This window comes from Lichenostomus cassidix, chromosome 8 (genome assembly GCF_008360975.1).
Source record: "Lichenostomus cassidix isolate B80296 chromosome 8, HeHo_3.0, whole genome shotgun sequence".
In the NCBI taxonomy this organism is placed as follows: Eukaryota; Metazoa; Chordata; class Aves; order Passeriformes; family Meliphagidae; genus Lichenostomus; species Lichenostomus cassidix.
The window spans coordinates 16,602,140-16,628,687 of NC_139489.1; the positions used below are offsets into that span (position 1 = coordinate 16,602,140).

At 38.0% G+C, this 26,548-nt stretch overlaps 1 protein-coding gene and 1 long non-coding RNA gene across 3 annotated transcripts in view; one reads left to right on the top strand and one right to left on the bottom strand.

Moving 5' to 3' along the window:
- Window positions 1-7,621, bottom strand: LOC146433943 (uncharacterized). 2 transcript variants are annotated; one of them, XR_014853763.1, is made up of 5 exons: window positions 7,512-7,621; window positions 7,050-7,110; window positions 6,487-6,530; window positions 1,659-1,728; window positions 1-805 (listed from the first exon to the last, which is right to left on the bottom strand). It is a non-coding gene; the product is annotated as an uncharacterized LOC146433943 (long non-coding RNA). The 2 variants fall into 2 exon arrangements; XR_014853762.1 differs by having other exon boundaries at window positions 1-1,728.
- The window catches only part of ABCD3 (ATP binding cassette subfamily D member 3), a 27,475-nt gene continuing 8,450 nt past the window's right edge, over window positions 7,524-26,548 (top strand). The window contains exons 1-13 of the mRNA XM_085068123.1: window positions 7,524-7,790; window positions 17,633-17,669; window positions 18,508-18,609; window positions 20,120-20,208; window positions 21,088-21,157; window positions 21,905-22,002; window positions 22,617-22,740; window positions 23,633-23,689; window positions 24,842-24,984; window positions 25,342-25,411; window positions 25,847-25,916; window positions 26,038-26,135; window positions 26,214-26,305. Coding sequence (XP_084924249.1) covers window positions 7,678-7,790; window positions 17,633-17,669; window positions 18,508-18,609; window positions 20,120-20,208; window positions 21,088-21,157; window positions 21,905-22,002; window positions 22,617-22,740; window positions 23,633-23,689; window positions 24,842-24,984; window positions 25,342-25,411; window positions 25,847-25,916; window positions 26,038-26,135; window positions 26,214-26,305 — 1,163 coding nt within the window. The 5' untranslated portion in view covers window positions 7,524-7,677. The remainder of the gene's footprint in view (window positions 7,791-17,632; window positions 17,670-18,507; window positions 18,610-20,119; window positions 20,209-21,087; window positions 21,158-21,904; window positions 22,003-22,616; window positions 22,741-23,632; window positions 23,690-24,841; window positions 24,985-25,341; window positions 25,412-25,846; window positions 25,917-26,037; window positions 26,136-26,213; window positions 26,306-26,548) is intronic.

Sequence of the window (26,548 nt, forward strand, 5' to 3'; positions counted from 1 at the left end):
TAAAACGTGTAAAACTCACCTGTAGAGCATTAAGGCAACTATCCTGATAGATACACACTTGTACAGTTATATCCATCAGATCCCCAAATAAATTCACAGGCTTCTTGTCCAGCCCCCCCATCTCACACCTCATTAGATTTAAGTTGCCTTCTTCCAACCTTTTTCTTCTCCAGTCAATTACCTCTAAATCCCTCATTTCTGTTTTGCTCAGTAGCTCTAAATGTCACCCTCTTGTTTTGCAACACATATCCACTCTGCTTTTCTTGTCTAATCATTTAATTCCCTCCCAATACCAGAATCATTGTCCAACCCATGTAATCTCCTTGTTCAACTGGTCTCTAGGTCCTTCTTCCACTGCCTTCCTAACCCAACATGGCTCAGATTCCTTTCCTAAATATCTTCTTGCTAAGCAATGCCAGTTTCTGTACCCCTTCTTAACTGATTTCTTGCCAAGCCATTTCTTCCTCTTCCACTCTCAATCTTGCCTCATACAAATGCATTCCTTTCATTCCTGATGCGGTTTTGTCTGCTTGCATTCAGATCAGTGGGATAATTCTGAAAGTCAAACACTGTTACCTATGCTCAGTCACCATTTCAAGCTGTGTTTTGGTATGAAACACCCACTGCAGGAAAAGCCTCGGAGCCTGCACAGTGCTTGATCAACAACTGACTGCTCAGTCTGTATGGAGAAAGGTTGCAGAGACTTGGATAACATGACCCGTAAGGCTGGACAATATGATCTGGGAGGTTACAGATGCTGGATAGTTGCTTTTAGAGTGTGGTGCCGTTTGCTTAGCTGTAGGAACTGTGAGGGACATGAATGTAACAAATGATGGACTCTCCAGTCCTGTTGGTGGCCTAAAGCCAACAATTACTACAGAAGACATACAAACCTATTTCTGAAAAGCCAGTAACTTGTCAGTGTGAAGGAATAAATGAAAAGCTTACTCAATAATGCTACATGAATATCATATGTGACCTGTTATTAGTGTATAAGAGCAGACCATAGGGCTCCTAGAATGTCCAGTGCCTCTGACATAGTTAATCAGAAGGGCTGCTTAAATAATCACCAATTTGTGAAACAATGGGTGGAGACAAGACTTCAGTTTTAGAAATCCACTTCAAGTTATGACACTGCTTCTCCATCGTCTACCTTTCTTCAGCTGGTGAGTGTGTGGCAAAATGGTAATTGAGTCTGAGTCTTACTAAATGCAAAGCATTGCATACAGAGGAGAGATTCTAATTCACTTTCATACTCAAAAAAATATCTGAACTATATTGACACAAAACAATTATTAAGAAATATTGTGTTTGCCAAGGACGGAACTTGAATGTGTAACATGCACTTAACATTAAATAGTATGAAAGTTCCTGCAATGAGGGGAAGTAGGAGACAAGTTTCCAGGAATATGCCAATAGGGAGAAGAGTTCTGTGGAGTGTAAAACTGGACCATCACTATTGATCCTAAGCAAACAGATCAGCACATAGAGTGTATTCAAGTCCTTGTTTTGTTATAGTAGCATCCTTTCTACATTATCAATATTAAAACCAAATTATATTTGCTCAAGGAATACATCATGATGATATGTATTTGTGGTCATCACTCCTGGAAAACAGAAAGATGGACCTGATATGGTTTAAACCTAATGTCTGATACATTATGACTAAATACAAGTGAAGGACATGATTCCCTTTTTGAACAGCTTTACCAATTCAAGCTTCATCACCTGAAATAAGAAGGAACCATAATATAAACAATGATGGTGACATAGCTTTTCAAGTTATGTATCCCATATAAGTTGGTCTCTGCCAAATTCAGTTCTGTTGCAAATCATGATGATAAAATACAATAATCTAAAAGCTTGTTACATTTTCTTAATAGATTGAAAAAAATTATTTCCCCATTGCTTCATTCTGGGAAATAACTGGACATTGGCATGACATCTTTTATTGAATAAATTGATATTTAAGCTGAGACAGAAATTTATGCAAACTTTCAGTTTGCATCATTATAAATCAGCAAATACATTAACCAACCAAGATATAACCAGCTGAGGAGCACTATTTATAAGGGAATTATAAAGCAATCTCAATAAAAGAACTAGAGCTTTACCTAGGAAACAGATATTAGTTGTAAACATATTTTAAATGCCTTTCTTTAAATTACTGAATTCAGATAGCAAACTTGACAGCTTGACTTTGCAAGGATCAAAGATACTGCTCATGAATGCCTTTCCATAAACTGTTCCTTAAAAATTTCTTTCAATTTTCTCACTTTTTGATGAAAAACTGAACATTTTTTAATCTAAGCTTTATTCCAGGTATGATAGGAAGTTAACATCAATCACTTCTGGTCTTCTATTTATTACGTATATAATAAAACATAAAACAATACAATATTTGAGATAAGGTAGAAATAAATATTGAGCACTGAAATACCTTGGCTTGAGCACTGAAATACCTTGGCTTTCAGATCACCAAAAGCTATCAAGATCAAACTGAGCTCTGATCCACTTCAGGAAAAATATTGAACAAGCTAAACAGGAATATCTAGTTTCAGTTACCATTTTTCAACCCACTCACCTAGTCCAAACAAGATAGGCAAGTGAAGCTCAAAACATAACTGAAACTGACTGTTCATAAATGCAGAGTACTGCATTTTGGAGGAAAACAGAATTTTGTATTTTACACAGATTGTCCATTCAAACCGACTAATGAAAGGAGTATCAGCATTCTAAGCATCAATGTGAACAGCTCAGCTGAGACATATTTCTGTAAATGTCTGAGTCAGAAGCCAATTAAAAACAAAAGCAAATAAAAACAGTAAGTAAAATAAAATTGAATTCTTAGTATAAATCATGTGTTTTCTCTCACCTGAAATACTGGTGTATTTTCTGGACTAGCAGAATATGAGTGATTATACTTACTGACATGAAAAATTAGAATGGGTGTCAAACACCACACTTTAGAACTAAATCAGTATGTGTTTGAAATGGTAGTAAAATCCACTAAGAAAGCAGATATGTGGAGTGTATACTGTCTTTAAGAGTTTCTGTTACTATCCACATACAAAGAGAAGACCAGATAATTCCTGAGCCTGGTATAATAATGGTAATTCCTGGGTATTTTCACATTTCCACTCACACTTATAAATTTACGAGCTCTGCTTATAAAAAACAATCTGTTTTCTTGTATATTGGAAAGGCATGAGATATTAAGTAGAGGCAAGACTTAATTGTACAGATGCCAGATCACAGTCACATCAAAAACCCAGGTGTATAAATCAAAAATACAGACAGAAATAATGGAATTGCACAAAGTAGACTTGTGTGTAGCATTAAGCACTTGTAGGTTACGGTGTCAGTTAATAAAGATTAGGAAAAGTACCCCTTTCAGTGGGGAAGTGATGCAGTAATGGGACAGGAAGTCTACAAGTATCAGTATTTTTAAAAGCCAATGCTCTGTACACCCTAATATCTCTAAGCAATTTTTTCTACACACCTTTCTATCTTCTTCTGCCCATGTTACTCCCAAATTTTACTTACTGCTCAGAAAGACTACCTTCTCACATTTGAAGTTCCTGTAACACCCTAATCATCTGAGGGGCATGCAGGAGGTGGGTAAGAAAAGGGCAACAACAAGAAGCGAAAACAGGAGGTACAAAGAAATGGAAGCTTGTCTTCTCTCTGTGTTCTGTAGATGAAAGGAAGTTTATGTCCATTTCAATTTCACCCTGTAGGCTCCACTCTGAAGATCAAACCTGCTTTATAATCAGCATATAGAGGTGGAGGCTTATGGGTTTGGAGTGGTTGATACCATATCACTACTTCACCTACACTGGAGTTTGAAGTTCTGCAAAGTAACTAAACATATAATGACACCATTTGGCAGACATAAGTTGTATTAATAAAGCTGTCATTGAGCATAATCTGTGTCATTATTCATATACACACATTTGCACATATATGAACTGATACATGATATAATATAGCTCAACTTCTGATGTAGAACTTCCTTCTGTGAAAAATCAAGCAACAAGCTTAATACTCTGATGTAGCACTTCAGCAGAATGACAAAACCTTATCACTTAAGGCTGATGACTGCATTAACAGAACAGTTCATTAATTTCCCTGCAAACCATGCCAGATTCTACAGCAAAGAGATACATCTAGGAGATAACCCAGATTTCACAAACGAGACCACATCAATCCTTGGAACTTCATTTCTTGCTCCACTAGTTATTAAGTTTTTGATACCATAGTATATTACTTAAAATTACACAAGTGAACAAGCCTACTGAATTTATATAGACATAAAAATTAGGCAAATGTTAGTCTGCAGAATGGAGTCCAGCACTACACAAACCACCTTTGAACTTAACTAACATACATGATACAGTTTGCATCTTACAGCAAACCTCAACTTACATAAATTAATCTCATTCTTCTGCCATCTTTCATAACATTTGTAAATTGCACTCCATGATATTTATATGTTACATTGGACCTACAATAAACAACATGATTTTTCATTTAATTATTAGATGACATGTTGTTCTCAGAATATAGCTGGGTATTCCATGCCAAGTGCCAACAGCAAATAATACAGGTTCTTCCTGTTCTGGAAGAAACCAAAGAAGAGCATCTTCTTATTTGTTAACCTAGACTCCATTTAAAAAAATGTATTCACATAATTATCAGTGGGACAAATATTCACTGAGTTATGATTTCTTATATTTCTGACTTTGACTCCTTAAAACTCAAGTGTCTAAAATCAAGAGTGGCTGAGGACATGAACTGAAAATCTGAACTGTTTAGTAATATTATTACTGCTTATTATTAATCAGATTTTGTTTTTTAAATTGAGAAATGGAAGAACTGCTTAGGCAGATACCATTGCTTAACACTTGAGACACAAGAGTTCAGCCTAATGCTGTTATGAGGTGTCCTGATGTCCATTATAGGGATTTAAGGCTTTAATAGTTAAGGTGCATTTTTCTTCCTACAGGCTTCAGTCTTCCAGAGTGAACTTTCTCATTTAAATAGTTTGCTTGCTAGGAATGTTCCTACTTACCTAGTAAGAAGTTTGAACCATACCATGTATTAAAGGATGGTTGTCAATTTGACCTTGCTTTATCAGAGAAACTACACACCGTATTATTAATACAGGTAACAAAGCGGCTACTCTTTATTTCTTCCAAGCTGCCTGTCCACCTCTAGCTTTTACATTTGAGATACATTTGAATTAATGTTACTTCCATTTGTTACCTTGGAAAACCCTTACATATTACTTGTACCAAGAATATCAAGAAGCCATATGGCTGCAATGTATAAAGTATTAAAATGCAGCAGATCTTAAACTGAAGAGGAAAAAACCAGTTTTTGCCACAAAAGTATTTGATCAGTGTAGATGATTTTATCAAGAATATGCTTAGTCATGAGTGGTGTTGGAAACTGATGAGATAATGGATCAATAAAAATCTCATGTTTTGAACTAAGTGCCCATTTATCAGTTATGCTCACAAAGTTATTCTGAAAAAAATAACAACATCCAAGAGTTGAGGCAGTAGAAGACAAAGTGGAGGACTGGATGCATGAGACAAATTTCTCAGAAGATGATAGGCATGTGTGAAATTATTTAAGGAGAAGTTAGAAGAGAAATAAAATATGTACTAGGTCATGGTATTGGTTAGTGTCAAAAAGTGGGATAAGGACACTGAAGAAGACAAACAGCAGAACACAAGTCATGCAGACATGCAAACAACAAAGGTCAGCATGGCCCAAACTGATGGACAGCTCATGTAAACAAAGTTAGGCTGTACTAGATAGCAACTTTTGTGGAAGGGTACAACCAACCTAAGTTTAACAGGCAAAAGGACTTGTAAAGAAAAGCATAGCAATATCACAACACTCCTGATCTCTGGGCTGATATTGAGATCAAAAATACTAGCAAAACTGTACTAGAAAGATTTGCAAACCTGAAAACTTGCAGAAAATTTCCTTTTTGCAATGATTTTAATACAAGAAGTTAATTTTGATAACAAAAGTACCTCTTTTCTAGGTTCCCATACTCACCTATTCTCAAAGATTTTAAAACCCAAGATATTTTCACAAACATTCACTTTATAAAAGAAAATTAATTTATTAATGCTGTGTGATTCTGCTATATATTTTCCTGAGGATCTGAAACACTTCAAACAGTTTACGATTCCTCTCACCCACACCAAAACCACCAGTGTACAGCAGATGCTTTAAATCAGGGAGATTATTGACTTGCCTAAGGTCACAGAACAAGTGCCAGAGGACTAGATTGCACAGTCCTGACTCTAATGCTCTAGAAAATGCTAACAATTTGAGAGTTTGAGACTCCAGCTTTCACACCAAGACACAAACTTGTTTTAAAATGCCTGATGATACCAAGGATGGGGAAAGGGAGCAAGAAAGAAGAGTGTATGTGGTGATTCAGAATGAAGAACCAGGGATTACCTCTCAAACTGCAGCTTTAGCCCTGCTATTTCAGGCAGACATACCTGGAAGAAAAAGTAATACCTGATAAATGGACTGATCTATGTGAACACTCTTGTACTACAGTAAAAAAAGCATGACATTCACCGGTATTCAAATTGTTTTAAGAGCCTGTATGAAAGCATTTTTTAAGACTAAAAATAGATACATTGATTCCACCTGCATTTTGATCTTCATTTAAGTTTGATCAGAGAAATTGTTTTGTCATTTCACTGTTAATCCTTGCACCAATGTAGGCTTTTAATATATGACTGACCAGCTCCTACAGAAAGTACTGACACTTCAAATAAATTATCAGGCGTCATTCTGAGGAGCATGACCACAGGGGAAGAACCAGTGTAAATACACTTACGCTGGCATTGGTGTTTTTGCTGGTGTTGCCCGACATGCCAATCTGTTATTAACGCTGCTGGAAGAAGCACCTGTGCGAGTAGAACTGGTTTGTGTGGGACAAGGCTGGCTGGTATCTCCTGCTGTACCCGGCTTGGCTCTACCCTTTATAGGGATTACTTTCCTGTACTTACATGGTGACAACTCATTCCACCCTCTGTTTGACAGCTAATCTTGGCGGCTCCTCTCACGGCACTAATAAAAAACAAACAAACAAAAAGCTTGGCAAATCCTACATCAAAGTTTCTCTGAAATTTTAAAATGTTTTAAATATTGGGGGTTTTTTTTATTTTATTTTTATTTGGTATCGTTCCTAGCACACACTCAGGAATCACAGCGCGCCCCTATTCCAGCGCCTCGGCAGAACGGCTGGCCGCAGCCCGCTGGGCAGGAGGGGCCAAGCTGAGGGTGCCTGGGAAAACTCACTGAAGGGCGGCGGGGGCGGCGCGGCCTCAGCTCTCAGCCCGACCTGCGGGCGAGGGCAGCCGGCGGCAGGCCCGGCCCCGCCAACGCGGGCGGAAACGCCCCTTCCCTCCCCTCCCCTTCGGCGCGGCGGGCCCGCCCGCTGGCAGGGACCGGCGGGGAGCGGTAATTACCGGGCCGCCTTGCCCAACCCGCTCCCGGCGCGGCGCGGCCCGTCCTGCCCTGCCGGCGGCGCGGGGCCGGGCGGTGCCGCCCCCTCCCGGCATCCCCCGCTCGCTGCTCCGCTCGGCTCGGCTCGGCTAGGCTGCGCTCGGTCGGCGGCTCCGCGCTGCTCTCGCCATGGCCGCCTACAGCAAGTTCCTCACCGCGCGGCACTCCGCCATCGCCGGGGCCGCCGCCGCCTGCGCGCTGCTCTGCCTGCTCGGCAAGCGGCGGGCGGCAGCGCAGCACGGGTGAGCGCCGGGCCGGGCCGCGGGGCGGGAGGGGCCGGCGAGCCGCGGGGCCGGCGGCGGGAGGCCGGAGCGGCGGGGCTGTGCTCGCCCTCACGGCCCTGGGCCCGGCGGAGGGGCAGCCGCGTCCCTGTGCCACACGCGGGGCGCTGCTATCTGCCCGGGACGAGGCTCCTGGAACGGGGCTCAGGCTGCTTCCCCTCCGCCCTCCTCGGCGTGAGGTCGGTGCCGCTCTTGCGAGAATTCAACCACAGCCGCATTGTTAGCCAAATTGCATTGGCTTTTTCTGTCTTTCTGTCTGTGAACAAGTATTAACAGTTAACTTCTAGGGATGTCTATGTCTGCATAAGCGATTAGTGGACTCAGCTATTGTTTGAATGGTGCTGTGTGTCAGTAAGACACACGGACAACGATTTCAAAGGGGCCAAAACTGGTGATGTTCCCTGTGAGGCTGTCTTACAGGTGTACGTACAGGTTGTCTTACAGATATATGGTGTTCGGGTGTGTATTCGTTCATATCTTTCAAAGTACTGCTACCACAAAGTGTGGCAGATGAAGAATACATGTCAGACTCAGTCGTTTCACAGTTTTAGTGTATTTGTGATTGTAGGTTGTTGACAGTATGATGAAGACCTGGTGTGTTGCGATATTACAGCTGGGTATCTTGTAGGCACTACAAAATTATACTGAAATGGACTTGCTCAACAGACTTAAGTAATAACATACCTGAGATTAAGCAACAATCCAGTTTTATTTTACCTAATTCCTTTCGTACACGATATCTGTAAGAGTTTCATGAAGTTAGGTAACTGTCACACAACATGTTAGACATTGATATGCTGCTGACAAGTCATGTATTTGCTACCTTACATTATTTTTTGCATGAGAGTTAAAACAAGATCCCAGGCTTTGGCTGAGAGTTACTCTTCTATCAAACTCATGGGGAGGGTCAATTTTTTTCAAATATCTCTACCTAATTTAGTGAAATACCACTATGAAAGAGGAGAAAAGCTGTATGGAGTGGCACAAAAATGATGAGCTCAGATTTTCACACCGAATGCACTGGTATTTGTAAGAAATACTGGGCCATGCAGATGTTTTAGGAGCACCAATGTGTTGAGTCAGACCAAGAGTATTCTTTTAAAGTGAATCTCAGTTGTCCACACTTACCTTGCTCTGCCTTCGTTGAGGAGTGATCTTGGAGCACACAAACCAGGTTGTGTGCAAATTCAGATTGGAGCACATCTTCAAACATAGATGCAGGTCTGGCATAGTTTTGAGGTGCATTTAATACATTCCCACTACTGGTAGCATTCATTTGATGGAAGCAGGCTAAAATTTGCCCAGAGTAGTCTCCCTATAACTGAAATAGATATTATGTGGGTCCTGGGTTGTCCCATTAAACTATTTTGCTTTCATGTCTTCTGATGTTGATCTGCAGGACTTGACAATGGCAATGCATGCATTAGCTTGAGGATTGATGTGCTGATAGTGTTAGCCTTAATGCTGAAGATGGTTTGGAACGCATCGTTCCTGAGTGGATCTTCAGTTTTTGTTGGTGCAGTGTTAAAAATCTGAGCCATGCATATGTATTAGGTGGACCAAACATTATTATGAGATTAGTGAGAATTGGAAAGGGAAGATAACTTGCAAATAATGTTCCAGTTAATTCAGCAAATGAATGGGATTGCATGGGCCTGACCTGATCTGTCCTTTTTCCTCTCCCTGTATTGCAGTCTTTCTGATATTTTGTCCTTCTGTAATCTTCTCCCTAGTCATTTTGCATCCTTGAATTTATTAGAAATGCACTTGCTAAAGTACCATGCTTGCAAATGTGATTTTTTGCTTGTGTGTATGTGTTGCTTTTGAGTCCCTCCACAGCTTAGGTCTTATTTACAACTGGTACTATATTATGGCCATGGATTCCAGACTCTAACACCCAACATTCGGTTGTTTTAATAATAGCTGTGCTGCTGCTTGAATGCTATTTTGAGGATGGTTTTTGCCCACTGGTCTTCGTTCTTTTCTCCATGTTTCCCTGTGAGGCAAACCTTGCCAGGAGCCTTACAGAATGCTACCTATCAAGACTAGGCGGTAGGTAAGCTACAATGCCTATATCACCAGCCTAGACAAAAGCATCTGGTTATTACCATTGCCTCATCCTCCTCTAGTCTCATTAGTTCATGTACCATTCATTTCTTCATGCTTTGTTGCTGATGTAAATTATAGCATACTTTTGAAAGGGATTATCATCGTGCCAAATCTTTACATTTTCAGCCTTATTGTGCTGGTATATGATGCTGACATATAGTAACAAGTGCACAACTTTTTGCAGTCTTGATAAAAATCTGCAGGGCCTGGTGTATCCTTTAACTTCTGTGTTGTATTTCTTTCTCTTTGTGAAGAGGGAGAAATTGGGAGGGCATGGCTGTCCTAAATTTTTGTACTTATTCCTAGGGAGAAGAATTTCACCTGGCTATCTAGATAGTGTGGAAGAGGACTGGTAGCATATCTGCTGCTTGAGGTTAACTGACTAAAATATGAGAGGTGATTTAGTTTTGTATGTGTGAATTCCTTTGCTAACCTTGGTATATAATGCCTGAAAATGTTGTGTCATGTTAGTGTGAGGTGAATTTCAGCTTCTGGAATTCTGGAAGGTGAAATTCTAGTTTTGAGCTTCTTAAGGGCAAAGGCAAATGTTGCAGACCTGAATATAAACAGTGAAACACTAGGCTTAACATTGAAGTGAATTATTGAAGTGTTCTAGTGCAACTGTAAACTTTACCTGCAAAACTTCTTCCTTCCTCACGTAGTTTCAGAATACACACTTACTTATACATACTACATGTTCAAAATAACATTTCACGTTTTCCTATTATTTCATGTTTTCATGGAGTAACTCTCATTTGTCTGTTGGATTCTGTGTGCACTTTTAAGTTTAGCTGGAATGTCAGCGACACATCTACTGCTGGTCAAAGTTAAAAAGTAAAATGACATACAAATTGATAAAAAGAAGAAAAATCTTTTAGCAAATCAAATACATTTGAATGTGTAGCAAGAAAGCTATGTGACAGGCTGTTCATGTTGTATGTATTACTTTTTATTTAGAATAACCAGTTATAGGCATGATAGAAGGAAGGAGAGGTAGCAACTTTTACCTACTTTTCTGCTGTCAAACAATAGGGGCAAGGTGCAGTACAACTCATATCAAGTTGTAATGTGTGATTAATTAAGCTGTATATGTTATGCCAACCTGCCTTAGTAGGTCAAAGATCACTTAATTAGTACTGCCTGGATTAGTCACAGATGTTATTCTGTAAGAGGTATTACACTGCTCATTGGTTTTACAGAACTGAGAGGTGGTGTCGCTTGCAGTTTACAATGCATTTTAACCACACTTTTCTGAAATCTTCCCAAGTAGAGTGATACAGAACTGTTTGCTTATAGTAACTTGTTAGTTTTCCATCTTACTTCCTTGGAGTAAAGCATGGAGAAAAATACATTGGTTCTTTTTCCAAATTGCCCTCAAAAAGTCTGTTTCCTTACAAAAGCTCTGTGTCTTCTTGGGAGGGGGGGAAGTTGTTATACCTAAATGCAGTTATGACTTCAGTTGTGGTATTTGGGTTTTTTAGAGTCATAAGAAGCTCTTTGAGAAACTACATTATCCTGGGTATATAATGCAGAAAAAAAGCCTGTTTATTCTCTTTCCTAATCCTGCCTCAAACAAGAAGCAACAGAATATTTGCTTAAGACTTGATTGCTTCAGAATAAAAACCTTAAGGGATGTTACAGAAAGGAGCTGAATATTTTTCATTATTGCTCTAATAAGATTTTTTCCTGAGTATCCATGTAGTTTAAAGTAGAGAATGAACTTGGCTTACTTTCAAAACTCATACAACTTTCTGCTGGAAGGAGGGAATGAAAGAAGTAATAGATGGTAATTGGGGTAAAGAGTTTGGAATGGCAAGATTAGGGAAAGGGGAATAAATGGTTTTGAGTTAATAGAAAGGCATTTGTAATGTATGGGAAGGTGAGAAAATAAATATTTTAGAATCTGCTCCTAGACACACAGGCCTTTCCTATCACCTAGCTGTGTTCATTAGAACCCAAGAAGGTGCTAGGATGCAGACACAATTTAGTATAAACTGAACTTCTGAAACCCATGTGATGGCATCCCCCCTATGAAGACAAAAATGAATAAAGCAAGAATAGTGCATAATCGGGGCCTTAGAGGTTAGGCAAGCCTAAAGTGAGGGGAAGGCTCATTTGAGTGGAGAGAGGTCAAGAGAGTTGTAGACAGTGTATATCAAATAGGGTTTTGCATAGTTCATCTTTGTTGACACATAACCTATGCTCTTGCCTGTCACTGGGCTTCTCGGCCATTGTCATCTGGCAGAGTGGCAGTACATGTCACTCACTCAGTAGATGCCACTCTGCTTATGTCCTTGGCTGCAGAGCCTGTGAAGGTACAGTTTGACAGTGATTGACAGAAGTGCAATCCAAGGGTGACAGACACATGACAGACGTTTGGAGGTGCTTTCAAACAGAACACAGGAGTTTAAACGCAGCAAGTGCTACTTGTAACCTGAAACAAATGGAGCATTTTTATTCCATTTATGTATATTTAGGATGTTCTCTCTTGTTTATATAATTTTTTTAGATTCTGAAGATGTTTGGGTGAGCTTTGCTAGTGTACTTGCCATGGAGGGACCTGTTCCAGTTGTGTTAATGACTTTTTGACAGGAAGGGTGAAATTGTATTGCTGCAGATTCATAGACTGCTTTCATGTATGTAAAATACATGAAAAGGTGTCAGGTGTCAAAACCAAAACCAGCTTTGTGCTAACTACATTGAAGTAAGTTGATCCAGGATGGGAATGTGACTGTTCAGTCTACTGCTTGCAGCAAGTGCACTAGCATTGGAAAAAAAAAAAAAGACAAAATATACAGATAGGTTTACTAGCAAATGCATCAAAAATCTTGCAGAAAAACGTGCCTGGGGCTCAGAAAACCTGTATTCAGCTGGAGGGTATGGAGACAGGAGAAATCAGATGACTCAGCCCTAATCCTAGCATTTAGACTGCCTTTGTTTGGGGCCTGGCTTGCTAATTAGTGGTTTCTCTCTTAATTAAGTTGCATAAAATGCTTGTTGTCAAAGGCAAGATACTGTGTAAGTGTGTGTAACAGCGTAAAACTTTTTTCCCCCTCCATTTTTTAGGAAATTAGCTAGAAACCTTTTTCCACTGTTATCCATGCAGGAGATCTGCAGCCACAGCTCAGGCCCCAGCACACCTTATCAAAAAATTCTTAGTGCTGAGTTTTTTCTTACATGTAAATTTTGTTATGAGATGCATTTTTCTACTGAAACTTAGAATTTGGTTTCCAGCAGTTCTGCTTTGTTATCTTCTTCTCAAAGTTTTGTAGAAATTTTCCGAGCTTTAGCAATGTAGAGCTCCTGCTTGCAGTGACGTAGTTCTCTGTGACCTTCTCAGAGTCCCCTTCTTGCTTGCCTGACTACATTTCCCTCACATTATTTTTGGTTATGCTGCAACTAGCCACCAGTCTAGAGCCAAGAAAATTGTGTTCTTGGTTTCTGTGTGTGTTCAGAGCGTACTGTGTAAATGGGCATGCTCTTGGACTGTGCCCAGGCTTCTGAGTAAGGTTGCTGCCCTTGACCTGAAATAACTGGACTGTTGTTCTCCCCCTGTGTGGGGTCTGCACTGTGAAACTCTGCCTGCCAGTGAGCTACAACAGACTTTTCTCACTATAGCTGTTATTTCTTCACGTTGTTGCATTGGATGTTTAGTCAGTTGAATTTTATTCTGTCTTTACAATGTCTCAGTAGTATCTTGACTCCAAAACTAACCTGAAGACTGCGCAAATTATTGTGAACTGTTGCAAAATTGTTTTTCTTGCGAGGTTTTTTTTGAAGCTGGGAAAGCTGCCCAGTGCCATTCCAACATGTAAGGTCTGCAGCATACAAAGGTTGCCTATAGGTAACAATTCTTTGAAATGCTACACTTAATCCTAAACCAGCTATTCTCTCTCTCTGTTGAGCACAAGCAAGTCATCCTAACTCTACAGAAGGAGGGTAACATGAGCTGAAATTTGTAGGGTTTTTTCCAGTTAAGGACAATGTAACATTTAAAAGCCCTTATTTTCTCATCACGTGTCATTAAACAGCAAGTCTTGCTTATCAATCTCTTCATCTGCAATTCCCTGTTATGCTTAGCTCAGTGCAGATTGCTTCCTCTGAACTTTGTTCTGGATGGAGACAGGTATTTCTAAAGAGAGTAATCCTTTAACTTTTCCCTGTTTGCTAGTAAATAGCACGGAACTAGTGTGCCTGAGACCTTTCGATAAGTAGACTCAGGCCTCTTGAAGACTTTTCACAATTTCTCAAATCACTTTCTTCAGTAGTGTTGAGAATGATTCTGTTTGAGCAACTTATATGATTGCATGGTTCTTTAGAGGGAATAGCCTCACTTGTATGTAAATGGAGCCAAAAGACTGGGTGCCCTGACCAGGATTTATTTGGAGACTGCAATTGCACATTTTCTGCCTCCCCCACCGTGCTACACTACTGCCCTTGAAGTTGGAGCAGCTGTCAAATGCCTGTAGAGAGTCCTGAAACTCTTTATTAGTTTCTCTAAAATGTCTTGCTGGTCGTGTTTCTCAGTGTAGGAGAAAGGTGTTTTGTTGTGTTGCCAGCTGTCTGTTGGGTAATTACTTGCCTATCTACTTCTCTTGAGAGAGTTGCTATTCATTTACCATGCATGTATGAATGACAAGTTTGGTGTAGTTGTGTCATCCCAAGTACTGCTGACACCTTTCTCTGCTTTTTGTATCTGTTTGCTATAAAAGCTCTGTGCAGTTAAATAACGGGTAGCAGGCTAAATCTGAGATGCTGCTTTTCCTGAAACTTCCTCAGGTGATGTATGTTCCATTATACCTCTAGCCTCTTTGTGTTCTTAAAAAAATTTTACCCATAGCATTCAGAGTGGTTTGTTGAGGGCTTTGTGCAGTTAGAGCTTGAAAATATATGGTGACAAATTCCACAGTTTTTGTTTTACTATTAGAACTGTTTTACTACTGTATTTTTTCCTAGCATTTTTCTATATATTGTCCTGACAACTCTTTTCAAAAACCTTTTCATCTCCACCCCTCCTTGTTTGTGAGCGCACAAAGGAACAGTGGCCTCTGTACCAGGGGAGGTATTTGCAGTAGAGAATTTGGCCTGCATGTAGCACTTACCTTCCTCCACCACTAAGGCTTGTGATGCTCCAGTATTAAGTAAATGAGAGGTCTGGAATAATGGAGAGCTTGAATCTATTCCAAGTGTTAGAACTCTCTGCTGTAACCAGATAGTGTTGCTGTATTCTTGCTGACTAATTGAGGATGTTATTTAGTCCTTAGATTCATTGAGAATGCAACCACCATTCTCACAAAAAAGTTGTACAGTAGTACAATGGAGTCTGGAGTAGTGCCAGTAGGTATCGGACTGAAAAGGCTTTGTTCCAGGCAGAGCTATGGCACAGTCTTTATTTCCAAATAAAATGTTTTTACTTGTTAAAATAACAATGGATTTTTTTTTTGAGAGCAACAGTCTTATTAGAGCTAGGTAGGCTTTTTTTTTTATTCTAGGCTTCATCTGCAAGATTGTTTCCATTATTTTTGAATTATTAGTCTTGTTTTGAGATTGCACAATTTTTTTAGAAAAAAGAGAACAAAACACTGTTAAAGCTTTTTTAATTAGATTTTAAACTTTAAAATGCTGAATTTTTATCTTAAACTTTATAAATATAAATTCTGATTAAGTGGGAGGTCATAATTAAATGTAAGATCTTGTTTTCTGAACAATCTGTTTTTCCCCTTAATGAATAATCATTTTCAGATCAGTCAGTAATTTTAGCTGCTCAATTTCTCTCAACAGCTACTGTAGGAAAAATGTATCAATAAATACATCAAAGATACTCAACTAACTGCCAGAATAATTGTGTCTTTTCTTCCTGATAGATTATTAATATATTCACTTCTGATCCTTTTAAAGCTGAGATAGTTGTGTATTATGAGTGTTGTGACTTCAAACATTGGCAGAACTTGAAGCAGCAAAGCTTATAGGAATTATTACAGCATGTCTGGAAGAGCAGCATGCTTTCATCTTACATTATGGTAAGTCATGAATCATCTAGAGAAGTAACCACATAGTTTGATAACTACTGCTTAAGCATACTACTTTCCTCCTGCCAGACCAATTGTGATTGGACTGATCCATATTCAAGTTTCAAAAATATAGGTCAACCTTTTCTACTTTGAAAAATTAAAAGATTTATTGAGAGGTTTCTTGTACCAGCAATGCATTGCTCTTGCATCACCAGGATGTAGTCAGTCTCCAAATAGATTGTTTTTTAGACTTTGCACCCTGTTACGATTTCCACAGATGTACTTCCATCACAGCCTGATTAAATGTTATATCTCTTCTGAACTTTTATTAAGTTATTTCTCCCCCAATCTGTCCTCTGCTGTGCTTCATGTTCTTTGTTTTGCCTTTTGCACATGTAGTCTTAGAAGATTTTTATCTTCTCTCAGGCTTCCATCTCTGTTACCTTTAATTAAGTTCTTGCTAAACTGGTGTATCTCCCTTCTTGCTTTCATGGTCTCCTCCTTCCCTTCCTTTCTCATGTTCCTCTGCTACCTTGCCTCTTCCTTTCATAGTGAGTTATTTCTTTTCAGTGGTCAGTGACCTTCATAGATCCTTCTAATCATTGTAGGTGATTATGGTTTCATTCTAGGTAGTTTCTTTGCAGAGCTTTAAAACACAAGTGTGAAATGATGCTGGTGATGAAATTGTGGGATAGCTGGTTGTGTGGCTCCTGTTCTGGTTTTGTAGGCTGAAGGAGCAGTGCCTTTCATACTTTCTGCTTCCTTGTAGTTTGCTAGGTTCTGCCTTCAAAGTATATGAATGTTGTTGTTTGAAGGCAGCCTGCTCTCACTGTTTTAATATCGTGGTTAAGGAAGTTACAGTTTAATATGCTTAGTGGCCACTTTTAAACTATTTAACTCTCCCAGCAGCTTCATGTGCTTGTCTGATGCTTGAGTGTTCCAAAAGGAAGAAAGACAAACTCTTAACTGTCTCACATGTCAGCTTGTCATTCTTAAAAGTAGAGGAAAAAGAATAGCATTGTGCTTTTGAATGTTTATTTAGCACCAGTTGATAAATATTTTTCTACTAACTGTTCTGTTAAACACAGGGGAAGGAAAATAGATTAAAAACTAACTCCACTTTCAATGGACATCTTTGCAGGAACTTGATTTCACAGGAGCTGGCTTTCCCCTGCAGCACATGTTTATGAACAAATAATCTGTGTAGTAAAATGTGTTATTTTGAAGTCAAATACAATGCAAAACAAATCTGGTTGGCTTATGTAGATAGCAGGAAACATCAAAGTTTCCTGCTTGGATTGCTGATTCTGCATTCCTGTAGTTTTCATTTGTGGTCAGTGGAACCATTTAGCCATGCTTGTAAAGTATGTGTGAGAAACAGAAAAACACTTGGAATTCATGATACAGAGCCAAGGTAAAGCAGAACTCTGAGATGAAAGAGTGAGACTTGCTTTCCCTATGTGAAAGTGGTTGCTGGAAGGAGTAGGATTTTGCTGAAACTGTATAAAAGCTGCACATAGGGTTGACATAAAAGGTAGCCCTGCTGAAAGCACTGCATTGTTTTGAAAGAAATAGATAAGAATATAATCCCAAAGACTTCCTTTCTGTCTTTTGTCTGTAGAGATAAAGACAAAGAAAAGTGTGTTAATAACAGATAAAATACTTATTTTCTTCCCTCTGCAGTAAAAGAAGTGGAAAACAAGCACTGCAGAATAATGAGGTAATTCTTTCTTTGTGTCAAATATTCTTTAATAATTTTAAATAGATCTGATTTTTTAAAACTTGAAGCACTATCACTGTAATTTAATTTTGGCTATGGGGCAAATATGGTTTGAATGATACTTTCAGAATTGCATTGGTGAAACAAGTGGAAGAATCAGGTTAATCAGAAGAGGCTGAATTTTGACTCAATGGTGATATGGATGCTTGATGTGCACAATGTGCTTTTTTTATCTTAGTGCCCTATAAATTTGTAAGGATTAGTGTTGTAAGTTTTTCTGTATGCATAGAAACAAACAGCTCTGTGTAGATTTGGTATAACTTGTAATCATTTTTTATTTAAAAGAAAAAAGTATGGAACAAGATGTTGAATCTGAGAGTTTCTAAAAACTGCTTCAAACATCTGGTAGGAGGTTTGGCATTTCCCTGATCTTTTGTGTGTCTGTTAATTCATTTATTTGAAAGGGATATACTAAGTCCCTTTAAGCCAAAGTTTTGATTTCACAGTCAAACTATGACAGACCAAAAGGCCAAGTATGGAATTAAAAGTTTCAGGTCTTATGATGGTATGAATAAATCCCATGTACTTTCATTCTTGCTGAAAACTTCAGAAAAGGTTTGCACTGGATGAGTAGAAAGGTGTATGGAAGCACCGTGTTAGCTTCTAGCTACACCTTGACTGTATTATCTACCATAAACACAAGTCTTAAGTTGAAGGAAAATATTGCAAGTTCTGTAGAAAGAAGGTAGCTGTAAATAACTTGGGTAGGGAAAATGTCATGTCAACAGTTAAATAATACAAAAATATTCTCACTTTTCTTGGTTTGTTCTGTGTGCAGCAGAAGGAAGGAAAGAAAGAGCGAGCGATGGTGGACAGAGTGTTTATTTCACGAATATGTCGAATCCTGAGAATAATGGTCCCTAGAACACTTTGCAAAGAGGTAAGCTTTGCCTGCAGTAATAAATAAAGAAATAAATAAAACTGGGGTCAAGTTTCTTTTGAAATTATATCAGAATTTAAACAAACGCAAATACGTAACTTAAATAGGACTAAATGGTGCTATGTGTTTTAAAATAACAACATATTAATATAAAAATCTAGGTTGTTCAGTTGTTACATCACTAAAAGTTCTGGTTTCAATTACAAGATAAGCCATTTACTGTCAACTGATAGCTAGTGTTGTAACATAACTTTTAAAAGGGCATTTGGACTTCTCTTACTTGATGCAAGGCAGTACACTTCTGTGTGCAAATGCTTCCTGTCCTTAAATAGCATGTAGTTCATTCATTATTTTGATTTAGTAATTTATATTTAGGCCAAGCCTTATTAGAAAATGAATTTGTCAAAAAGTCTCTTGGCATCATTTCAGGAAAGCTATGCAGTGTAGCAATCAGTGCCTCAATCTTTCTCATGCTTCCCAGCACACTTTTTTATTAAAAAAACAAACAAACAAAAACTAAAGCATTAGTTAAGCTCAGAACTTAAGCAATGAAGTCAAAGAACGGCAACATATACCAGACACAAGACAATGTACAGAGTGTAGAGCAAGCATGGCAGCCAGTTTAGCCTGCATGAACAGGGACCTTCAACAGACCAGCTACAAACAGGAGGTACATAAAAGGTAGAAGCATGGATGGAAATGCCTGTGAGAGTGCCACAGAGCTGGCCTTCATCAACTTCAAAAGGTCATGGCCATTACAAGAGGTTACTGATAATCCCAAAACATCTCCAAACATTGCTCCCATATTTGAAAACAAGTTTACAGGCTTGTCAGTCTCACCATATGCCTGCCAATACTGTGAGCATAACTTGCTGTAATTAACTCTGGTCACACAAAGGACAAAAAAGTGATTGCAAATAGCCTGAGTTTATGAGTGGCAGATCATGCCTTCCTAACCTGATTACTTTCATTGATGAGAAAACTGGCTGTGTAGACAAGGGAAGAATAGAGGATGTTGAATACTTTGATATCAGGTCTCTCTTAATGTCCTGATAGCCAAACAGAATTGGCTGGATGAGTGGACAGTGAAGTGGATGGAAAACTGGCTGGACTCTTGGTCTGACTGATGACTGGGTATTAGTGGCCCTGTTTTGAGTTGAAGTAGATGATGCTCAGGTGACTCTTGCAACCTTACGGCAGAATGGTGTCTCACAATAGCAATAACGTCTTTATTCCTGCAATCCTCCATCTTACAATGTGTGTCCAGTATATGTATCAACCGAATACAGCTTTTTAAAAGGCAAACTTTCACCATAAAAATGTAGTCAGTACTTTATTAAAAATATTGTATGCCAATTATGCCAATGTGTTTTCAGCAAAGTAAGCAAATATTACATTAGCTGGGGCAGTAGGGTAATATTTTTCTGTTACATACAGTTGGATGACTTAATGGAAGAAAATGGTGAATTTTATCCGTTATTTAACTGTTGCACTTCTCTGGTTGTACTAGACAGGTTATTTGCTGCTTATTGCTGTGATGCTGGTAGTCCGCACTTACTGTGATATTTGGATGATTCAAAATGGAACAGTCATTGAAAGGTACCCATATATTTTTAAACATTCTCTCTTGAGTTTAACAGGAAAAGTAGTCTATCAGAATATGTATTCAGACATTTTATAGTTTGCTTGTTTAAAATAGTTGGGAAACTGGTGTAGTTGCAATTTGGAGAGGGACCACTATAGCTTGGTAAATAAAAATAAAAATTTATTTATTTAATTATTTTGGTTCATCAATAGAATTATTTTATTAAATTATTATTTTTACCTGTTTAAATATTCATTTGGTAACATTTTGTACACTGAAGACTCTAAATCTTGTTATCTGAATGTCCAAGAAGGTACTTCAGAATAGTTGTTTCATGTTACAGACTTAGACATTTTGTGTGGGTATTAGAACTTTTATTTCTTCCCACTGAGCTGTTTGCTCTTTAGATTGATAAAAATAATGCTTTCAGTCTTACTGTCTTAGAAAGTGGTTTTTAGACCTCTGATTGTTCTTATTGGTCTTGTTGCTAATTGAAACAAGTCAGAAACATGTCTTGAAGTTTGAATTCAAAATGATACTGTGTTTGAGGAGAGACACTTAGTGCTTTGCAGAATGGCAGGACTGCTTTGTTTCTCTTGTGAGAATCTGTGAAAGTGGAGAAGGGAAGGAACTGGTGTTCTGTGACCATGAATTTCTGAGCCCCTAATGTGGGCAGGTACAGGGGAGCAGACAGGAGGTACCTGCTCAGTCTGCCACTTGCTGCTTAGCTTACACGAGGGTGTCAGACTGGATCTTACAGCTGATACTACAGGTTTCCATTATGATTTTTTTTTTCTCTGTGTGGTCCCCTGAGAATTTATCCACTTAAAACATGCAAATTTATGTTTTGTTGTTTCTCCTGTAACTGACTCTTAGCTGGTGGTCATTTTCAGTGCTATCATTGGCCGCAGCAGAAAAGATTTCAAGAAATACTTGTTCAACTTCATTGCTGCAATGCCCGCTGTAAGTGCTCTTCTTGTGTTGACGTTTTATTAAAACATATTTTAAATGTAAATTAAGAATTTGAGGAAAATATCTCAAAGGAGTGTCTTAAAACTTATGGAAATTAGTTGTTTTACGTGCAGGTCTCTATTAAAACACATTTAATTTTGTGGCTCCAGTGTCTGGGAGACTTTATCGGCATGTTTCCTTATTGGTTGCAACTATTTTTTTTAACAGATATGTTTAGGTTTTCAGGTTAGTATTGTACATGGGAATTTTGACTTGCAGGTTTGGGGTTCTTTTGGCACCATTGAAGATGAAGATTTTTTTTTTGGCCTTTAATTTTTATATTTCTTACATTTTTCTCAGATTTGTTATGATTTCTTCCATGCTTTAACTTTCCTTCAGCTTGTTATCTCTGATCTGCACAAGATAGCAATAATTGTTACTACCTGGTTTGTCATAAATTTTAAAACTAGTTGACACATTTAAGGGAATAGTTGTCAAATGGTGCTCTTTTCTAGAGTTTGTCAGAAGAGCTGAAAATATGCAATATGAACATAATTTTATCTTAAGTGGTGAGATCCACTGGGAACTGGAGACAGAAACCTAAGCGGTGGTCCTGTAGACACTGTATGATTGGTCTTAGGTGTTTATGGCATTATTGACTTCAAGGGGAGAATTGATCTGTTTTAAAGTGTTTATTTATGCTGCAAACTGATCTAAATATATATAATGTTAGCTAAATATTATTGTCTCTTATTTTAGATCTCTTTAGTGAATAACTTCCTGAAGTATGGTCTAAATGAATTGAAACTTTGCTTCCGAGTAAGACTTACCAGATACCTCTATGAGGAATATCTTAAGTAAGTAACACCTTGTCTACAGCTTTTAAAAGTTGATTCAAATAATTTCAAGTACATAGTAAGAATGTTGCAAGATGCTTCATGGGTTAAATATGCTACTCAGAAAAGGCTTTTGGTTGCAGTTAACTTGAGGTTGAGGATGAGTGCCTTATCCAGGTTGTATATGGCACAGATACGAAGACAGCAAAGTTGACTTGATTGGGGAAAAAAATGCACCATACTGCTTCCATGATTGGGTCAGATTCCAAAGCATTTCAGTTACCTTCATATAGTGAAGGCTGAATTAGATGCATGAACTTGAGTAGCTCCTTCTGTCCTTCTGCACTGAATTTTCGTTGTCAGATGTGCTGAAGCAGAGTTTGTAAGGCTTTTCTATCTAAGTTCAATACTCATATGAGCATGAGCTTCAACTAAGACATACTGGAGCCTAAACAATCCTGCAGGATTTAATGTGGATTTAGTCAGGCAGAAGCACAAGCTATGTTGATTCCATACAGTAATTTAATGTTTGCACTACTTTCTTTCTCTGTTGTATGAAGCAAGGGGATTCCAGTTATTTCAGATCTGAGGTAATGATTTTTATTTTCTGCCGCTTAGCTATTGTTTTGTTTCAGAGCTTATACATACTACAAAATGGGAAATCTGGACAACAGAATAGCTAATCCAGATCAACTCCTTACACAGGATGTGGAAAAATTCTGTAACAGTGTAGTGGACCTGTACTCAAACCTCAGCAAGGTAAGTCTTGAGAGAACTTTGAATAGTCACTGTAGACATTTAGGATGGGGGTGTCAACTCAAAACAATTGTGTGCATTTTGATGTGGATTGCTTGGAGTATGGTACTAAAAAATTGTTTGTGATGCTGTATTGTTTCATGTTCTTTGTGGCTTTCATGACCAAAGCACTGTTGTGAGTTGTCATAATTTGTGTTAAATTTTCTTTTAAAGAACTTACTGCATTCTTTTGCAGATGAACAATGATGACTTTGCTCTCTCAGCTAGATTATTTTCAGAAGAAAAGCAATGGCTAGCTCTTGTTTACATACAAATATTATTTTGGCTGGGGTGGTGTGGTTGAATAAGCTTTTCCCTGTTTCTGGTGTAAATTTTAAGGGGATTGGGTAATGAATGAGAATACTGTTGACATTTTTAGATTAAATTTTTTTGATGCTATGTGTTTCATACAAGCTGAGTATAAGTAAACTACAAGTTACTTTGTTCAAAAACTTCTGACTACAAAACCTGTAGTTCAGCTGTTTTGGTTTTGAGAGGGAGGTTATAGAACTTTGGAATGTTCTTTCTATCAGGTACATAGCCAAATATATGGCATTATCTTTTTATTATGTCTTAATTATTTCAGTTAAGTAATCATGGGTTCTAGTCCACCTTTGATAAGTGAACAGAGAATCATTACAGGCCAAAAATATCAAAGTACTTCTTTAATATGGTATGTATTTATTTGTAGATCATGGTGTTTCTACATTCAATTCTTGAGTGAATGTTTTCAGGAAAATGTAATGTGGCTGAGATTGCAGAGCTGTGACTGTTCTTGAGGTGGTACGTGGTTTCTGGACCATTTTATATTTGTTTTGTGTTTGTGTTTTAAGGCTTTTTTTCTATTCTTTTACAGCCCTTCTTGGATATAGTTTTGTACATCTTCAAGCTAACAAGTGCAATAGGAGCCCAGGTAAATTGAGTGGGTTTTTTAGAATTGTAAACACATTTTTGCTTCTTTGGTTATAGCCTTGTTGGAATTCAAGGCTATAATTCAAGGCTGTCTGTTGTCAGATTCCTGTTTGGAATCTGAGGAAAACTCTAGGTGATAATTGTAGATTCATACATTATTTGAAGGCATATACAGAAAATGTGCATTTACACTTAATATTTTGGGTGTTTTAGCACCCTCTATTTTGAGGCAAGCCAAATAAAACCCAGTCTTTTCAGACATTTGATCAACAGAAAGTTCTTTATTTTCTTGTAGCACTTACTTGGGAATCCCGTTTAGTACAGTACCATTGTGACTGCTTAGGTCTTGCATGAATTCCATTTAAGGGTGAAAATAAGTTTTCTGTTTCTGCGCAGCCTCTATAAAGGGAAACCGTTTCTTGCATTGAGCTGTAAGACTCAATAAGCTGAATAATTTCAGAAATAGTTCTTCAGCTTAGTGAAATGAGGCATTATGAAAAATGTTCAGGAGTTGAAGAGGAGTAACTGTGGGTCATGTGGTGCAAATTTTCTTGAGACAGACTTACAGTAAGACTTAACTAAACCTTGGTAACTTTTCCAGCATTGGATATCTTAGTGCTGCTCTCTGTAATAGTTATTGCAGGCAGTTTATGCCATTCCACACTTCAGTGGTATTGAATCATCTGTCATTTGTCTATGGCAGATTAGGATCCAGGACTGCTTGAGAGAACCAGGGAATATGTATAGATCAAAGCAGACAATGGGATTGAAATATAAACTGCTATGTGACAGTATAGCAAATGTAGAGAAAAAGAAATGGGCGGAATGGAAGGAGAATAAATGAGAGCGGACCAGTAAATCATTAATGAAATAAGCTAGGACAGTAGGACACAGGTTACACTGGGTGGTGAAAAAAACTTGAATAGAAGGCAGGATGGGAAGGGCATCTGGGGACAGAGAAATAGTAAAATTAGTAAAGCAGTATCTACAACACAAAAGAAGGTGACATGATGGGAATTGAAAATGTAATTGAATTGGCAGTGTAGGCACATAAGGAAGTGAGAATTAAGAGATTCATGCTTTCTGGGCATTTTGGGTACAGATACTGTCATTTGAGACCACCTAAGCTTTTATTCTTTTTTGATATTCGCAGGGTCCAGCTAGCATGATGGCGTACTTGATTATTTCAGGGTTTTTCCTTACACGTTTAAGGAGACCAATTGGCAAGATGACTATTATAGAACAAAAGTATGAAGGGGAGTACAGATATGTCAACTCACGACTCATTACAAACAGGTATACACTTGCTTGGATGCTAAAATATAAGTGACAATACTGTGGGGTAAAGGGAAGTTGTGTGTTAAAATATACTTGGGAAGTGTGATGCTATCAGGTCTGAGCCAAGTGTTTGCATCTTTCTGCAGAGTATTTTTAAAGTAAATTGTACGTATAAAGTAATTGGTATGAGCACTATGCTCCAAAGTCAAGATTAAGTAGGGTATAATGAGCTTATGTTCTGCTGTTTTGAAAAGTACAAATCCTTATTTCATAGGGTAACTGAAAGTGCTATATTCCCACATTTTATGGCTGACTTTTTTTCAAAGACTGTCTTTGACAAAATGAGTTGCATTATTTTCATTTGTTTCTTTTTAGTGAGGAAATTGCTTTTTATAATGGAAACTTGAGAGAAAAACAGACTATTCACAAGACTTTCCGTAAGCTGGTAAGCCTCTTTCATCTCATAAAATATTTTAAGCAAAACTTAAGTAATTCTGTTGTGGAGATTATTGACATTTGTTCATATAAATTGAATTATAATGGCTTGGTGTTACTGCTGCTACATTCATTAGATTCAAAAATTATCTAATAGGCTATAAGCAGGCCAGAAGTTCCTGAGAGAATGGCCTTTCTCTTGCCACTTATGTCCTTGGCACCCACCACAATTATTGTTTTCACTATTTAGTTTCATATGTAGGTTGTTTTGATCTCAAGTGCAAGTCTTTTCCAACAGGGGCTCTTGTGCAGTGCTTGCCACACTTAGAGGCATGTTAAGGTATCTGAGGTACTGAAAAATAACTGTTTGGAATCAAATGTCTAATAAAAGATAGTAAAACAGGTACTGATACAGTTTGAACCTTTTTCTTCTGTAACTTGCCAGGTGGAACACTTGCATAATTTCATCCTGTTCCGGTTCTCTATGGGTTTCATTGATACTATCATTGCCAAATGTAAGTGTGTGTCCAGTGCTAATGGATTTCTATAAAATAACAAAACAAACTTTTTATATAAGAAATGTCTTTATTACTGTTTCAATTAATGTGTAGCTTAATATTTATTCTTGAACTGCAGATCTTGCCACTGTGGTTGGTTACCTGGTTGTTAGTCGTCCATTTTTGAACCTGTCTGATCCTCGTCATCAGAATAGCACTCATGCTGAACTTTTGGAGGTAAATAGACCAGAATTAAAACAACTTCTAGATTTTAACTTTAGTTAGTCCATGTGCAGAAACTTTCTTCTACCCTAGGATTACTACCAAAGTGGAAGAATGCTACTGAGGATGTCTCAAGCTTTGGGCAGAATAGTCCTAGCAGGCCGTGAAATGACAAGATTGGCTGGGTAAGCTTAATAATAAGAATCTTTCTCATCTCAATTTAAGAAACTGATTGTAGAATTAAAATAAGCTTATGTGCTTTGTGCTTTGCAGCATGCTAAAAATTCAGCAATTAAAAACATTTTATGCTGAAAGCATATCTGAAGATTTGCTAAATATATCCACTAGAAATTTCACATCTAAATAGTACCAGCATGCAGTTGGAATGTTTAATTGAAATATTGTCAAATGCTCTTAAATCAGTCATG